At 32.3% G+C, this 18,726-nt stretch overlaps 1 protein-coding gene across 1 annotated transcript in view; it reads left to right on the forward strand.

Moving 5' to 3' along the window:
- STXBP5L (syntaxin binding protein 5L) overlaps positions 1 to 18,726 on the forward strand; it is a gene marked incomplete at both ends in the record, with an annotated part of 193,095 nt that overhangs the window by 78,667 nt on the left and 95,702 nt on the right. The window contains 6 exons of the mRNA XM_084232675.1: positions 5,350 to 5,473; positions 9,306 to 9,384; positions 12,418 to 12,572; positions 16,645 to 16,717; positions 17,517 to 17,664; positions 18,410 to 18,477. Of these exons, the coding sequence (XP_084088801.1) occupies positions 5,350 to 5,473; positions 9,306 to 9,384; positions 12,418 to 12,572; positions 16,645 to 16,717; positions 17,517 to 17,664; positions 18,410 to 18,477 (647 nt within the window). The remainder of the gene's footprint in view (positions 1 to 5,349; positions 5,474 to 9,305; positions 9,385 to 12,417; positions 12,573 to 16,644; positions 16,718 to 17,516; positions 17,665 to 18,409; positions 18,478 to 18,726) is intronic.

An 18,726-nucleotide genomic window follows, 5' to 3' on the forward strand; every position in this document is an offset into this window, starting at 1 on the left:
CAGTGCCTGTTGACTATACTACTATGTCCCTAACTTTATCTAAATTTTTCTTCCATTAAGCTCCTTGCTTATGTATCGCTTCGCTGTCCCCAAGGTGTCTAAAGACACCATTCATACCTTCCACAGAAAATTCTTTTTCTATGACAGAAAGTTTAAGTAGTCAGTTTGATATTTTATCTGCTAACACTTTTCTTCTGAGAATAATGATTTTGTAAGTAATAAAAGCAAGAGTCAGTAAGACCTTGAAGTAAGTTTTTGTGCAAATAGTTGAGACTTAGGTAATGAACTCCCATTTATTAGGGAATATTGTCTAAGTTGACAGTTCAGATATTGATTGTAGGTCATTAATTATATTCTCCTTTCCCCTTTAGAACAGCCTAGTGTAACAGTAGTGAGACTGGGGGCAAAAAGGTGAGAAATGAGAATAACCTTTTCCAGTTGTGGAAATGAAGGTGATCATCTAGGCTCTCAATTAAAATGTTTAAATGATAGATGGAGGGCAAGAAGGACAGAGATACAGATTAGAATCTCTGATAGCTCATCCTTATATGGGAAGAGTGTCAAAAGAAGTGACAGTGACACTGAAATAAATAGAAAAATAAAAAGATACATTTCTTTTAGAATACTTTCTCGGTATGCTTCACAGCAGTTGATTGTGTGTGTGTATGTGTGTGTGTGTGTGTGTGTGTGTGTGTAAATGTGATGGGATAGAGTATGTGGTAAGTGTAGTAAACTGGGGTAAACAGCCAGCCTTTCCCTTAGGGTTCTTCTGATCATTCCTTTGTCTTCTTTCCTCTGGGTTTAGAGAGGGCACCTCTCAAATGAGGATTATTAAAAAAATAGTTAAAAAAATATTTATTTATGCATACAAGAACTGAGGTGTAGGCCAGAGGTGCTGGAGTTGGTGGGACGGGGGATGAGAGGATTTACCAGAGACAGAGCAGGGAACAGAATAGGCAGACTAAAACACACTGCTGAGGGGAACAGCGGGTGAGACAGGAGAGGTCTGCTGTGCCATGTGGGTAGCTCCTTGGCCAGGGATGGAACCCATGCACAGCAGTTGAATTTCTAACATGTTGGTGCTTAAAGGTAAAAATCTTTGGCTATTTCATAACTCCTCCTCCTCCAATTTATTTCTTAGTAGTTTTGGCATACTAAAATTTTAATAGTATGTACAAGATAATTGTCATAGTGACAAAGAGTTGAGAAGTAAATGATATAGCAGCTGGGTAATTTGGTCATGTGTGGTGAAAAATACTCTGGCAAGTGATGTCACATAATTATCTTCTTTATAATCAAGTTCTGAAGCACCTTGAATCATAACTGAAGTAGGAAATAGGGAGCTAAGCTAGGATTTTCCTTATAAATACACAAAATATGAAGATAAGAATGGAGAGCACCCTCTCTCTCCAGACTAGCACTTAGATAAAAGTCCAAATGCTATCTAGGCATTTAGCCAATAAGAACTAGAGTAGACTAGCTAAAAAGGAACCCACCCCATCCCCAAGTCCAAGGAAAATGCTGAATCAACTATTTTCCCCTTGAGCTTAAAAAGTGTGAAAGGAAGTTTTCTAATCTTAAACGAGAGTAAAAGTATCTTTGCAATGAACTGTTTAAACAGTAAAATTGAAGTCAGTAGACTATTACACCATGTCTACTTTATACCTAGAAATCATTTAAAATACTGATTTATATTTATTCTCTCTCCCCCACACTGCTTTTCCCTTCCTCCTTCCCTCCCTACACACACACACACACACAGAGTCAGTGTTCAGCTAATGTGAGTGTGGCAAATGGGGTGAGATTTCTGTATATGTGTGTTGTTTGCATGTATATAAAACTATTATTTACTTCAATGTATAATTAATATCTCCTATGATTTTAATAGTTATATACTTCATTTTATTTCACTTTATTTCCAAATTATTTAAACTTTCCTCAGCACTTCTCATGTTTATTTAGAAATCATCTATAACACTTGAAATAGTTCCTCAAGTTACTGATGACCTCATTGTTACACAGTGATCTTCTTTGTCTTTTAAAATTTCTCATTTAACCTTTTTAAAATGGTTTCTTTTCTTGTCTGTCTTTCTACCTCATTTTTCACCCCTCTTTTCTCAGATCAGTGATTTTTTAAAGTATTTATTTATTTATACAAGAACCAGGGTACAGGCCAGAGGCACGGGAGAGTGAGAGGATTCACCAGAGACAGAGCAGGGAGCAGAAAAGGCAGACTGACCAAAACACACTGCTGAGGGGGGCCGTGGGCGAGACAGGAGAGGTCACCCACGCCAGGTGGGAAATCAACCTGACCGGCCCGGGAATCGAACTGGTGCGGTGCAGGTGCCGCAGAGGCTGCAGACCGCTTCACAGCACTGCGCCCACCGCCTGCGCCACCAGGGGAGTCCCCATGTCAATGATTCTTTCCTTAAATCTTTCTATTCTTCAGCATTCTATCTTCACCCTCTATTTGTTTCTCTTCCAATTTACATTTGTGTTCATATCTTTCCCCACTGTTGCAATAATACCTTAATACTAAAAAATGTAAAATTTCATTTATTTCTAATCCTTACCTTTCTCCTAAGCTCTAGACCCAAATATCTGTTAGATGAATCCAGATAAGATCTCTTTGGGACTGAACATTTTATTTAGGATCTGAATATCCTTCAATATTCTCTTTTTCAGTCTTAAAGTTATGATTAGTTATTTTAGATTACCACTCTCAGAATCATATTTGACCTTTTATTTTTCTTTATATATCATGTAGTCAGTTTTATAATCTTGGTTCTGTCTTTATATTTTCTCTCATTTGTTTTTTTTCATTTTTACATTTAATGATCTAGTTTAAGTTGTCTTTTGCTCAAAATACTATAAAATAACCTTTTAATAAAACACATTTCCTCTGTTATCTTACCATTTCAAGATATATTTTACTAACAAGATCATCATTTTTAACATAGTCAAATCATTTAATTCTCTAACTCAGGAACTATTGAATGGCTCCCAAAGACCAAAGTTTTTATCCTTTCACGTGAGATGTAAGATCCTGGTGCTATTGTTTCCCTTTAGCTAATTTACTATATCCTTCTACAGACTCTTCACACTTCAGACATTACTAACAATCTCCTAGACACTACTTATTTCCTACCTTCAAGCCTTTGTTCCTGCTCAATCTTGTTATTGACTCTCTTCTTTCCTCTTCTTCAAACAAAATCCTTTCAATTCTTTAGCCTCTATAAAGCTATTTATACTATCTGGCTTATGATGAAAAGTCATTGATTAACTGGGAATTTTGTTTTGTAAATCTAATATTTTCAGAAATAACTGGATTCTAATTCCACATTGCTATGAAATTTTTGTTTTATTCATCAATAATTCTTGATCTCAAACCAGAATCCCTCAAAATTTGATATGAGGGTAACCTTTTAGTTCCTTTAGTAACTCCTGTTTTTTTTTCTCTTTTTGCAAATTTTTACCCAGCATTGTAGGGTTTTTTTTTCCTTCAAGAAACTTAATACACAGCACTGAATTACCCAAACTGGCTAGTTTTCCATATTTTATTTTTTATCTTTGTAAATTCTTCTTGAATTGGTTGTTTTATATTTGGTTTCTCAGTAAACATTTTAAGTCCATTTTTAAGACAGGAGTAATGCATAATCAAATAAATCAAAATGGAATAATTATGCATTAAGTTGGCTTAAATGACAGCTCTTTCAGTAATACACTATTTGACATAGTCTAATAAGTTGGTTTGACATGGTTACTGTTCTGAACAATGTGTATTTCTCTTAGTTATTTTGGTTTTGTGTTCTAGCTATTTTTATTTCTGCCTTCTCCAATAGGTAGAAGTTTGGTGAGACAGTAGAATAGTTAGGGCTGAGAAAGCTTTCTCTACACAATTGGTAGCAAAGCAGTAGCAATTTGGTAGCAATTTGAAGAGAGAACTTCAAATTGACTGAATTTCATCCAAGCTATCAAGTAGGGGAGGCAAAAAGTGACATTTCCCTTGAGCAACTTACAAAAATGAGAAGAAATAAACAGAGGAAAGGAGAAAGATGAGTGTTTTTCACTTCTGTCTTCCTCTATTAGATCATGGGGGGGACGTTTTCGCTGTCTAATAGTGAGGACTAGGGGTGAGGGGGAAAAAAAAAATCCAGGGTTTCATGTTATCTTTTCCATTTAATCCAATCTTATGTTTTGAGGTACAGATCATATCCCATTTCCTTTGATTGATTATTCTAGTCATCAGTTATCTATAACTCTAATAATACTTCCTATTTGAAAGTTCCTAACAATCAGGAACTCAGTTTTACATATTTATACATACTTCTTATGTTATATATTTATAATAGTTATTAACATTTAGCATATATAACATGTTGAAATAATTTTAAGTTATATGTAATTATATTTATATGGCTGTATGTATTGTATATTGCATATACTGTATACTACATTTATAATTATATATAGTTAAATAAAATAGCTAAAATGTTAATATTTATAAACAATAATAATATTTATAAACAACATTTGTCAGTCTTCTGTTTTTTAAGTTCCTTTAAGGATTATGATTTAGTTTCATATATATTTTATTAATTCAGACAAAATGCCAAGGATGTGAAGATATATGATAATTACTAATTCATTCTACAGATACTTTGTGTATCTATCTTATGTAATTGTGCAATAAAGTAACCTAGGAAAATAGATCAATTATTTTTTTATGATTCACAACTCAAAAGTGAATCTGAAAACAGACAGGTTTTTGTAGTTAAGTAGACCTTGGCTGTGAATTGCATTACCTAAGTAAATGTCTCTATCTCTCTAGGCCTATTTTACTAAGTCTAACTTGGAAAAGCATTAATAACCTGTTTTATAGGATTAAATGGGATAATGTACATAAAGTGTTTCCGTGGGGTATCTCAAGTAGTAAGCCTTCAAGTGGTGGCTCTTAAATAAACATTTTTTTTAATTGGATACTTAAGTGGAACTAGGTTTCTACTTGACCAGAAATTATCTTCTTATAACCTTACTTTTACTTCTATGTAAGTAATTTTTCAAGAAGCAGCATAGGATACAGGGAGGACAAAGGATTTACAAGAAAAAGGGGTGGGATTTAATGGTATTAGGAACTTACCTATTTTTTGTCTTAGGAGTTGAATTTTTGTAGACTTTATAAACCTACAGAGGATTGAAGCCAAAAATAGTATAATCTGAGTCAGAAAAATTACATGCTTCTCAAGTTTTATTGCTGTACTAATTTTATGCCAGAATTTTTTCCTTTGGAATATAGAACGATATATCAACTTTTCCCCTTCTACTTGTTTTTAATTGTTATTTCATTAGGCTATTCATTCAATTGATTGGCATCATGAGGGCAAACAGTTCATGTGCAGCCATTCAGATGGCAGCTTGACTTTATGGAACCTGAAAAGCCCAAGTCGTCCTTTCCAGACCACAATTCCACATGGTAAGATGTGTGCTTTCAAAAGAAACTCTGGAGATACAGTGCCTTGACTTGAAAGAGAGATGGTGGTAGTGTGCTTTGTAGAAAGAGGTGACTGGACATGTCTTCTGACTCTAAATACCTTTGTATACCTCCTTCAGATCGCCACATTGTACTCCACACTGTGTGCTTCCTGTCCATCCATTTCCCCACTTTGTAAGCCTGTGCTTAATTTCTCAACCACAACTTGGGTGATGGGTAGTTGATGTATTTGAAGCAGAGGAGACAATATAAGAAATGTTGTCAGTTTTAAGGATAATGCATTAGTGAGAAAATGGTGCAAAAGGAATTAGATCTAATTCCTTTGCTCCTTTATAGTCTGTTATTTTCTAGATCCTCCCATTCATTTCCATTTCTGCCATATGATGCTACTAAACTATGAGGATGGTAGTTTTTAGTCATAGATTATATTTATCACATCTTCCTTATTGAAAAGAGGCATTCAGGATTTATGTGGGATTTATCTTACTTAACTGGGCAGTACAAATGTATGACTATCTTTTATTCAGATGACCATATTATTTCTGAGAACATTAGTAATGATCTGATTTCCAGGTTTACCTCTCACCTTTGGTGGTTTGTAAGAATAAGAAGGTCAAAACCTAATGGTCAAACACATTCTATTTTAATTTTATTTCTAAGCATTTTCATGTTGTAACATTTAGAAAATAGGTTTTTTATAATAGATGAGTCATAAAACACAAGACAGGATTATTTTATCTTGTGTTGGTCTGTCTTTCCTTATAACACAGGCATATGTTCCACCTGCAATGATTCAATTATTATATTTAACCTAACTTTAGAGATTGTCATATATTTAGATATGTATAGATGCTTTTTAAAAATTTATTAATTTAACATTCATTTATAAAACTGTAATTTGGGGACTATATCACACCTCAATATATGTATGTTTCACTTATCACGAAATTTTAGTGACATTACATTATCGCAATGACTCCTTTACCCCTTCCTCCTCCAGTCAATACCGAATTTGTCAGAATCTAAAATTTTTATTTTGGGGTTCTAGTTTGTTTTGGGGGGTTATTGAGTAAAACCATCTGGTAATTGTCTTTCTCTTTCATATTTCAATTAGCATATATTCCATCCATATTATTGCAAAAAGCATGATTTTATCTTTCCTATTAGCTAAGTAGTAGTTCATTGAGCATACACACAACACACACAACTTCTCTTTCTAGCTAAAGATTTGTCAATTTTCTAGAGCTTCTTAGAGAAGTGATTTTTTATTAATTTATATGCTAATCTTATTTCCTTTTTTCTGCTTGCCTTAAGTTCAGCTTGCTCTTGTTTTATTCTGTGTTTTAGATTACTGATTCATTTTTAATATAATAGCTTATATCCAGAAATTTCTGTTATCTTAGAAGAGATGGTGATATATTTGTTATACCTTCAAATCATTTCTGTCAAAGTATTTTTGATTTCTTCTTTGGCCCTTCAGTAAAATATTAGCCTGGTCTCTTCAGTTTTCCCATGTTTGTCATTTACATGGTGTATCCTTTCCATCCTAATACTTTCAGCTTTTGTATCTTTAATTCTAAAGTGTGTCTCCTTCAGATCATAGCTTGATGCTATTTTTTTTTTTAATCCAACCAGACTGTCTTTGCCTTTGTGGTTTAATCCACTAACAATGTTATTTTTGGTACTGTTCCGTTTTAATTTTTGTTTCTACATTCTCCTTTATTGCTTTTTAGGGGGCATTAAGTGAATATTTTCTAGTGTAATATTTCCTTTAATGATATTTCCAGTATTTTTATTTTCTTAGTGACCACATTATGATATATCATGTACACACTAACTTATTGGAATCTATTTAAAATTTATATTAATGGGATGTCAGTGTGATATAGAAATGTTACTCCTATATAATTATATTCCTTTTCCCCTAGTGTTACAAACCCAACAATATATTGTTATTATTTTAGTAAATATATGACTTTTAAAGAAGCTGACAAATGGATAAAGTACATATTTATGGAATCTGTTACACTGACCTATATCCATATCACTGTGGGTCTCTTTATTTGTTCCTGTGAATTCAAGTTACCATTTGGTGATAATGTCTTGCTCCAATGCAACTTTGTTTCTACCCACCACCTTGTGTTGTTATTGTCAAGTATATGATATATCCCATACTAAAAGTCATATACCTTTATTTTATATAATGTCTTTTAAAATCAGTGAGAAAATTGGAGAATATGCAATTATGCTGTCCTTCATAATTATTTACATAATTTCCTTTACTAATGCTTTTTTTGTAGGTTCAAATTCCTGTTTTTCTTAACCAGAAGAACTTTAGTTTTTGTATAGCTTTATAACTTTTCACAAAAGTTTTACATGTATTTTGTTAGCTTAATTCTAAGTACCTTATGAGTTTTTTAATTACCTGTAGTTATACTTATTTCACCTAATTTTTGAAATATAGTAATAATTCTTGTAAATAATTTACTTTTTCCATTACTTTAAATGTCACTTCACTGTCTTTTGACTCCATTGTCCCCAGTTGAAAAGTCAGCCATTAATCTTATTGGGGCTCCATGTGATGTGAGTGAGCCATGTTTCTCTTGCTGTTTTCCAGATTTTCTTCTTTGTTTTTTTTAAAGCAACACTTGTTTACAATATTGTATATGATTCAGATTTAGGATCACACCTCTTCAGACATGTTACCATACCACATCCACCGTCATTCTGAAGCTATCCTAAGTAAAGAAATATATATGCTGTAAACTTATCTGTGTAATAGGTATCTGTGTCTATGAACAATTGTGGCAATATAAGAATAAAGGCACTTGTTAAAGTAAAAAAGAAACATGAAAAAATGTCAATTTTATTATATGAGACATAGAATTATAACCAGAAACTTAACAAGATTAGAATGTTATATGAACTGATATGTTTTTATTTCCTTATCTTTTGATCCATTGTTCAAAATCTTAGGAAGTCTTAACAGAGCTCTTCCCCTACAAGAAGATATTGTTTATCATTGAGATTATTTTTATAAATTTTGAAATGTACCATGTGTTTTTTGTCTACTGAACATCCTTTAAATGAATGTGATAAAATTGCAGTAATTTTGATAGTGTATCATAAGCTTTAAATGAAAAATCTTTTTTTTAAGATTTATTTATTTATTTATTTTTACAAGCACTGGGTACAGTCAGAAGCGCAGGAGGGTGAGAGAATTCACCAGAGCCAGAGCAGGCAGCAGAGCAGGCAGAAGGACCGAAGTACACTGCTGAGGGGAGCAGTGGGCGGCAGGAGAGGTCTGCGGCCCATGTGGGACCCTCCTCCGCAGTGCCCGGGGACAGCCGGGGATCGAACCAGTGCTGCAGAGGCTGCGGGCAGCTTTGCAACCCAGCGCTCAACCGCTGCGCCACCAGGGAGGCCCTAAATGAAAAATCTTTGATATGAAAGGGGTTTGCTTGTGTTACAGATAAAATTTTGAGCCTAGTTATGGATATTCTTAGTAATTTCATTATGCAAATAAGTATGTCGTGTGTCTTCAACTCTAAAGTTTACTTTATTTTGAAACGTTACTAAAATAATATTACATGAGATAATTCATATGTGAAAGCAATAAAAATAATTCTTGAATATATAGCAGGCAATTGCTAAGACTCAACAAAATGTTAGTATAGACATGTGTTTATCCTGTTAAGACAAACATACAGTTATATTACTATACTCTTTATATTCATTAAGCCAGTTTTTTTTTTAATTCTCATGGATGAGTAGAATTTAAATCATTTAATAAATATTTTTTCTCTTTTCTTAGGGAAAACTCAAAGAGAAGGAAAGAAGTCTGAACCCTGTAAGCCAATTCTCAAAGTAGAATACAAGACCTGTAGAAACAGGTATGTATTTTTGTTTTGGGGGATACGGGAAAATATTTTTAAAAGTAGACATACTATTGTTTATTATTTGAAGCTTTTTTTACATAATTATAAAGATTGACTGGCAGAATCTTCTACATTAATAACAGATTTCTTATTGTTAATGGACATACTTATAATACTGTCTTACAGATGTTACAAGTAGCAATAATGGTTGATTTTTTAATTTCTGTGGAGATACCAATGAGCATTATATATATATGAATTTTAACAATGTTGGACATTTTCGCCATGCATAGTGCAAGTGGCAATCTTTCAACATTAATTGTTAAGCATAAGCATGTGACTAATGGGTACTGCACATGAATTAAATACATAACCAAATCTCTATACTTTAGATTCTTACATTCTGAAGTTGGAGGAATTATGTTTGGTTGGAAAGAAATAGTCACAGATAATTGGTATAATAAAATTGTACATTTTAAGATACAGAAAATCAAAGAAAAATAATAAAAATTTTTCTAATAGTAGTTATTCCTGTACATCAACAGTGTTATTACTAACAATACTTATTAGTGCCAGCATTCTCACCCAAAATTATGATTTAAAAATCTTGCCTAAATCTTATTTTAGTCTAATTTGACTAATCCTACTTTATATAAATAAGATGCCAGGAAAACATTCTAGCGTGAGCATATCAGGTACAGTTAATATTTGTTTATATCTGCTTTTTCAAAGTTTTAATAGTATAAGATTATGGCCATTTTTAACAAATTAGTAGATGTGTATAAATGTGTCTGTAAATATGTAAAACTTATATGTACATATTAACATACTTGCTATATAAGTATTAAGACATATTTTCTTTCTTGAAATAGTATTTATAATGTAAACTTTGCTTTAGTCATCAGTTTCAATATTACTTTTATTAGTTGTTAATCAGCATTGCACTTCAAGGGCCATTGAGCTGTGGGGTACTGTACTAATTATTTCTAGCAGCTTGGGGTTGTGTTTTCCTCTTCACTTGTATAGTTTTTCTGTTCTCTTCAGTGTTGGCCTAGCAGGGATTCTTATTTCCATCATACTTTTTACTCGCAGTCAGTCTTATTTGTTCCATAGACTAAGAAATTTGAAAGCCAAACTTGTGGAAATGAGAGTACAATAGGTTTATGTGAAGGCCTAAGAGGACTTTCCTTGATAAAGTACATGATCTGTGGACTTTGGTTTCTCAGGGCCTTTTTCAAAAATGTATTCTTATGAAATGGTCAATGTTCAGTTTAATTCAATAAAAAAAATGTTAAGATACTACTCTATGCCATATATTATGCAATCTGCTCTTGATAAATGTATACTAACTTCAGTCCAGGTTTTTCTTTTTTTTTTTTAAATAGAGGCATGTTTTATTTATTTATACATGCACTGGGTACAGTCAGAAGCGCGGGAGGGTGAGAGAATTCACCAGAACCAGAGCGGGGAGCAGAGCAGGCAGAAGGACCGAAGTACACTCCAGGTTTTTCTAATGCAGTTATAATGAGAGTAGAAAAGGTTTTGTTTCTGTCCAATATTAAAAGAGATATTTCTCAATGTGCTTAATAAAAAAGGAGAGTGAATCTCTTCCTATCCTATGTTTGCATTAATATACTAGGAGATGAAAATTCACCAAAAACCTTTCACATGGAAAAACAGATATTTATTTATAAGCTTAACTAATATTAGAAGTAAATTGTAAAATTCAGAATTTGAGCAGATATAAGGTTCTCCAAATGATGACCTTTTTTTGCCATACCAAGTTAGAAAAACCCATAATTTATCATAAAGACTTGTATTAAAAATGATTTTTAAATCTCAAGAAATATTCATGTAAGTATGTATTTTATAGAAATAACAAATTTGTTTCTTAATGCCACAGTAGCATGTTGGTAATTTGCTATGTCAAATTACAGGGACAAGCCGCACTTAAATAAACTGATACAGGATTCAAAGGGAAAAAGTAGAACATTTCTGCTTATTTAACTTGTAACTGAAATATTTGTTTCAAAATATTAATATGTAATTATGTAAGTATAGGCATTTTGTATGTGGGTTTTTAATGGAAACTTTCTTAAATTTTTTTATGCTATTTTATAAGCAGCATAAGATTAGCAAATATCCCATTGGTACTGTTTGGTAATTTGTATAGTAAAACATGGAAAAGGGAGAGCATATAAAGTAGATTTCTAGAAACAGATGAATTCTTCAGTTTAGCAGATGGACAGAAGTGAATTTTGAGGAGCATATTCTTAATGAATTTGTTGCTTTCATATCACCACATATTTTCATTTACATGCACATGCTAGAATATAGCTATTGATTTAAGAGAAAAATAAAAAATAATGAAGTTATTTCAAAATTCCAATTAATGTTTTACAGTCATTTCAGTTCCACTCTTACCTATCTAGCAAGTAACAGACTAAAATTTTTTTTTAGTTTTACAAGCTAGATAGAACTAGCTTACCCTTGATAAAATGGAAAAGCAGCTCACACTTTTATTTTGGTGAACTGTTTTCCCTTATATAGTATTCTCTATCTTCTTATCATAACCCCTTTTCAATAAATATGCCATTATTGAATTTTCATATAGGCTTCTACCATTTTGATTCACCACTGTAACATTTCATTTCATATTAGTTTGCCTCTTTATCTCCTAGAGATGTGGGGCGCCACATGCCAGATGATTTGATAAGCTAACTAGCCTAATATTCTAATAGTAGTGATTTAAAGTTTAGAACCAAATAATATATGTAAAGATGTCCTTTTGATTCAACAACTTCACTGCCTTTACTCCAACCCACCTGAAAACCTCTAGAGCCACTCATTAGTGATCATGTGCATCTAGAAAAAGGGCAGTGGTAGAACAGTAAATTGTTGGGCTAGATATTTTGGGTGAGGAAAGACATTTGCTTCATGGCAGATTATATTGCATATAATCCCCACCAAACTGTTCTTTTTTACTTAGTCCTGTATATTGTTCCCTCTTAAAAGACTTTTCAGTATCTAACTCTTTTTCCTATGTAGTGAACCATTCATAATATTTTCTGGTGGACTGTCTTATGACAAAGCTTGCAGAAGACCAAGTTTAACCATTATGCATGGAAAAGCAATTACAGTACTTGAGATGGATCATCCTATTGTTGAATTTCTAACTTTATGTGAAACACCCTACCCAAATGGTAAGTAATTAAAATGAAAATATTGATGTTGACAATAATTTTGAAATAAGTTCCTAACAAAATTAAGCTTAAATATTTTTAGTTTTGGCAGCTGGCATCCTCTGTGGTACAACACTGAGCTACAGGTTGTGTGAGGAGCAAGTTCTGCAACTGTACCTACTTGAAAAACTGGAAGTAAGACAGACGTAGTGCAGCAGTGCTGGAGTTACAGGTTCTAATATCAGGTAAGTGCTTTAAACTTTGATAAGGATGGTGGAAGCTGAGCTGGGAGGGTCTGATAGGGGTCCAGGGTAAAATACTTGGGGGAAAAATGGGGTCTCCTACTAGTCTCTCCTAGACCAGCTCCACCCATCCCATTCCAAAGCCAATCAAAGTTAAAGCACTTACCTGCTATCAGTGATCTCCAATTCTGGTGGTGCTGTTTCTATTTCACATCTGTCTTTGCTTCAGATGCTACTGCAGCGCTTCTGATTATTCTAGGATTGCTGATGTGTGGTTAATTTTGGTTGAAAATAATTAATCAGAAGGCCCTTTGGGAGGAGAGATACTTATTTTTATCACCCTAAATATAAAGGCTTTGTCTAAACATAAAAAGCAGTCTAAACTTATAGGCAAATTATATAGTGGAGTCTAATGATGATGAAGTATTTTAATAATGAAATTAAAAATTTATGAGTGAAACATAAAAAGGGAAATAAGAACTTTTGATTAAAACAAGGTAGTATGTATATACATTGCTCCATTTTCAAAGAGGGAACATACAGGTATAGAGGAAAGACATCGGGACTTGGAGATAGAATATTTGAATTTAAGATTACCCTGCCATTTACTAGCTATGTGACTTTAGGCAAGGTCACATAGCCATTAAATATGGTATTTTGTATCATAAATTGATACAAAATAACATGGTACTTTATTTCTACAGTGTTGGAGACAATTAACCTTTGTAATTTATTAATCAATGAATACTAGACACTTCTATGGCCTCAATATTCTAAGGACTTACTGAGATGATCTGTGAAACTCACCTATGATGTCAAATCACATAAAATCTGGTCAGAGGAGGTACCTTAAACTTATGGCTTGAGTTTAAATAATGTATTAATTTATAATCTAGTTAAGATAGTTGATGACTGAAATATTCATACAAAGCTCCATGGAAACAGTAGGATTTAGAAAGATCTTGAGGAAGGACTTGGACCTTGAAAAGGATATTGAGTAAAGTTTTTAAAGTTGTGAGATTTTTCTCGAGACGATCTTGAAAGTCATTTGGGGGTATTTAGAAATAGGGAGCTGTAGAAGACTTTTGAGGAAATTTTAAGGTAGATGGAAGCAGTGTTTTTAACAAGATTTGTCCCAAAGGAGATTCCCTGAAGTCTAAAATTCCAGATCCCAACTGGGAGGTTTTTTGTGGTGATGTGCGTTTAAACAGACTTGAGAATGCTGACTGTCGGAATGGAAAGAGGAAAACCTGCTGGATTTGCCCTTTAATAGTGGTTTTATATGTGGTATTAACAGTTTTTAGATAGGGAGAAAAATAAATCTGTGATTAATAGTAGGTAGAATTGTTTAGAGAATGGAAAAAAGAGGGAAAGTGGTCTTTAATATTTACAAGTCATCGTATATAGAATAAGGGAGCAAATGAAGAAAGAACAGTGGACGAAAAGCTAAATTTAAGAAAATCCCTCCTATTAAAGAATCTAGTAAAAGTTAGATATACATCCCATTAATCATATTTGAAAGTTTATGGCTGAAAAGATCAAATACAGTCTGTATGCATAAATTTCTGCATAACAGTAGAAAATTAGAGCAAATTCTAACATTAAATCATGAACATACTGTAATCAAATCTAATAATTTCCAAGCCACATTATGTGTCTGTTTTTCACACAAGTGGTAATAAGGATGGGGTCTTTGATTTATCACGAATTAAGAGAAATAGGTTTACTTTACTCAGTTAAATGTATTTTATTGACTATTTCTAATTAAAGCAACAGTACATGAAACTGCTGGAAAAGAACCCTCCAATACACAATAGCAAATACTTAACTTCTTATGTAATCTATGCATATGTGTACTTATTTATGAATGTGTATATTATCTTTCTTCTACAAATGGCTACATATTATCTATAATATTCTTTATCATGCTTTTCTACATAACAGTATATTTTGATTATGATTCCATATTAGCAAATAAGGAACTTCAGTTTTCTTTACAGATGCATTGTGATAAATTATAATTTTGCATGCTACATATTTTAAAGAAAACAAATTTAATTTTTAATATTGTTTCATCATTGTGACAGCTGACAGTTCAACCCACTTTCAAAGAATACAACTGGCTTAATGCTCTTATCTCAGGGGCTGTTGCCCACAGTAACTACTTGACTATGTTCAGAATTTGTATTTTACATCTAATTTAACTGTACCTGGTCCTCTCCAAGCTTCATAAATAATGCATTTCTCTCAGTGAAAGTTATAGCAGAAATTTTTACCTCATTGGGGAGTAGGGTTAAATAAAGACAAACTACTCAAAAAGAAACCAGTTAACAAAGGTTGTAATATTACAAGTTTGGGACCCCAATAGATATGCTTTGCACATATAATCTGTGTAAAAAAACTAGTAACTATTTTGCCATTTCAATGGGTCAAGAAACTGGAGATCAAAAGATTTAATTTACCCAACATCAAACTGTTAATAAATAATAAACACAGAATTTAATGCTGACACCTTTTTATCCAGTGGTTACATAAAATATTTTTGCTACCAATTTTTATTTGAAAAGAAGCAACAATAATCTCAAACAGGTATAACTTCCAAAATGATCATTTACTTATGACTCATTTATTGATGCAAAATTTTTCAACTATTGTATTTTTTTGTAGCAATTAATTTAAAACCAATGATTTTCCTTAAGAGGCAAGAAAAGACAAAAAGGAAAGTAGTACAGAACCCCAGTGTTCTTCAAACCGAAAAACAAACTAAAAGCTCAGATGTTTTGGATCAACGTTGAAAAACTTAAAACAGTGCCAAGAGATAGGAGAAGAGGGAAAAAACTCAGTTTGAGATTAGTTTTCATAGCAAACAGTTTAAAGGGCTGCATGTTGTTACACAGACATACACCCAAACAAGCGTCAGGGTTTTCTTTTTTTCAGTTTTTCTCTCATAACTTATAAATATGAATAGACTCTATAGCTTCTCAGTACTGGTAGCACTGTGAAGAACATCAATTCCAATTTCCCAACCAAGACTAGAGTTACTCTGAACAAAATTCATGCCAAGTGAGTGTGAAGGATTAGATACTTCTTAAACTAGACAGTAGAAACTGCTGGAACAATGAAAACAAAATGGAATTGAGTCAGAAAACCTGGCTTAATATTTCCTCTATGAAATGAGAATAGCAATTTCATTGTGGATTTCCCTTATGAGTTTTTATTGTCGGTGTTGGCTCTGATCATTATAACAAAATTAGTATTGCCTCTCAACCACAAGTCATTTTTTTTATACCATTACCCTTTTGTTTCTGCCATACCTCAGATTACTTTCTAAATTAATCACACTTGTTTAATTGGTAGTAGTATGTATACATCTCTAAAATGTTAGCTCCATTAGAACAAGGATCTTATCAATCTTATTCTCCATATGTCCTTTGTTCTTAAAAGAGTTTCTGGAACACATTGAAAGAATGAAGAGAAAGGGCATAGGTAGGCTATTTTTCAGGACCAGGTTATGTCATACTAAATTGAAAATAAATTTGTTAGTGTGGCTCTTATAGGGGGAAGAATATTTGTTTAGTGTATCTCCTTGTACACATGAAATCAGAACTAAAGTGTAAGTTTAAAGAGAATAAGATAAAGGTGAGATGGAGGGTGACAGGCTCACTTTCCTCAATCTGCTATCACCAACTCATGCTGATTGAACTATTTTAACTCTGCTATACAACCTCTCATATTTTTGTCTTCTCAGATCATTTAAATGACATAATAGGTGATAAAGAAAATATAAATTTGGTGTTTTTATAAAACGTTCAATATGAAAAATTTCCCATTTTTTTCTTTTTTATTTGTAGAATTTCAAGAACCCTATGCTGTTGTTGTACTTCTGGAGAAAGATCTCATTGTAGTTGATCTGACTCAAAGCAAGTAAGTTATTCATGTATAGATTAACAGTATTGCAAAACTTTAGTCAATGCAATTAAAATATAGGAGGATTATAGATAATTGGTAATATTGTTTTGTTAGAATTATAGAAGAGTAATTTAGTTCAGTAAGGAAAACTAAACCAAGAGAATCTAGGGAACACTGAAAGATTTTAAAGGTAATACCTGATGCATTTGGAGAGTCAGGACACAAAAAAAGGATCACATTTCCTTATGCAAATGCAATTATTACACAAACTTCTATAGTATACTATCTGATCATCTGCTACCCTACTGAATAAAGGAAGATGGCACACAATAAAAGTATTATTGAACTACTGCAGCAGACAATACAAAACATCAAAATCTGTACTGATGGACATCATCTCTGTTCTCAAGTTTAATAGGAAATGATCTTTAAAACATAATCACACACACATTTTTCAATCATTCCTGCAAAAAACTTGCCTAAATATTACCTCCCTTGGGAAAGCATGTCAAAATTTACTAAAATATTTTAATACTTGTAAGTTAAGTAATTAGATAAAAATCTTATAAGTATCGAGTTGAGTGTTTTAATGAACAGTGATAAGTCAAATTGCTGCATATTTTCAGTTCAAAATATTGTGTTACTGTGGAGTTTTTGAATTACAGAAAAGAAACTGAATTTATTCACTTAAAATTCTACCAGTATTTGGATTACATTTTATAGATAAGTGTTTTGATCTGTTTTATGCTGCTTAAAATTTTATGAAAGTTACTTTTTTCATTGTAAAATGCTACATATTTTCTTCATTTTTTAGTTTTCCAATCTTTGAAAATCCATATCCCATGGACATTCATGAGTCACCAGTTACGTGTACAGCATATTTTGCCGATTGCCCGCCTGATTTGATTCTAGTACTCTACTCTACAGGAGTCAAGCATAAAAAACAAGGATACAGTAATAAGGTACAATCATAAAAATAAGCTTTCTTATATGATCACACGATAAGGATATAAATATATTTCCCTTTTTCTTTCTCACTTGAATGAAATCCCTTTGAAGTCATAACCAGCCATCTATAAAAGACAACTTTTGAAATTCAAATTTCCTAAATGTTATATAGTATATATATTTGTACATGTGTGTAGATGTACATGATAGGTAAGTATATATTTAAACTAGCATGTATTTGTATCACAAGATATGCCTTTTAATTGTTTTAAATGATTATGTTTTGAGAAATTCAAAATAGTGTACTCTAGTTAACCACCTCTTCCCAGTCAATGGTTAACAAGATAATTATCAAAATTTATTTCTTTAAATTACTTCATAGAATTACATTGTTTAGAGTTACATATGATTGTAAAATACTTAACAATTGCAGGCCACCTATTATGATTTCTATTACTTTCACAGAACTGTTAGGATAGACAGCATTAGGGGTCATGATTTACATTATATTTTATATTAAATGGCACTAAGTTGTTTGACAGTAGGCAGGTAATATGTGTTGTAAATGTATCAACACTATATGATTAAAATATTGAGATTTTATATTAACAGTAATACTGGTTAAAATCTATATTTTTAAAGGACATAGAACCATGCATTTGGAAGCTTTTGTTTAATGAAAAGATTAGAATATAGCTAAGTACATCATTCCTGATTGTTGCAAAATATAAATTTTAATATTCTTCTTGGATAATCTAGGAGTGGCCTATCAGTGGAGGAGCTTGGAACCTTGGCACACAAACATATCCAGAAATTATTATTACTGGGTAAGTGGGGTGTGATTTATGAGTTTATCAATTCATCAACCTAAATATTTCATTGAATTTTTACACATTCCCATAATTGTATTCTAGGCAGACTAATAGTATGGGTGAGAGAAAAAAGATATGGCTTCTATATATAAATATGAAAGATAGAATCACACCATTGAAAAAAGACATATAACATCAATCTGAAACACAGTTTATCAACTTCCCCACAAGGGAATATCAGAAAAGGCTACATAGATAGCTGGG

Source organism: Talpa europaea (genome assembly GCF_964194135.1).
Source record: "Talpa europaea genome assembly, chromosome: 4".
In the NCBI taxonomy this organism is placed as follows: Eukaryota; Metazoa; Chordata; class Mammalia; order Eulipotyphla; family Talpidae; genus Talpa; species Talpa europaea.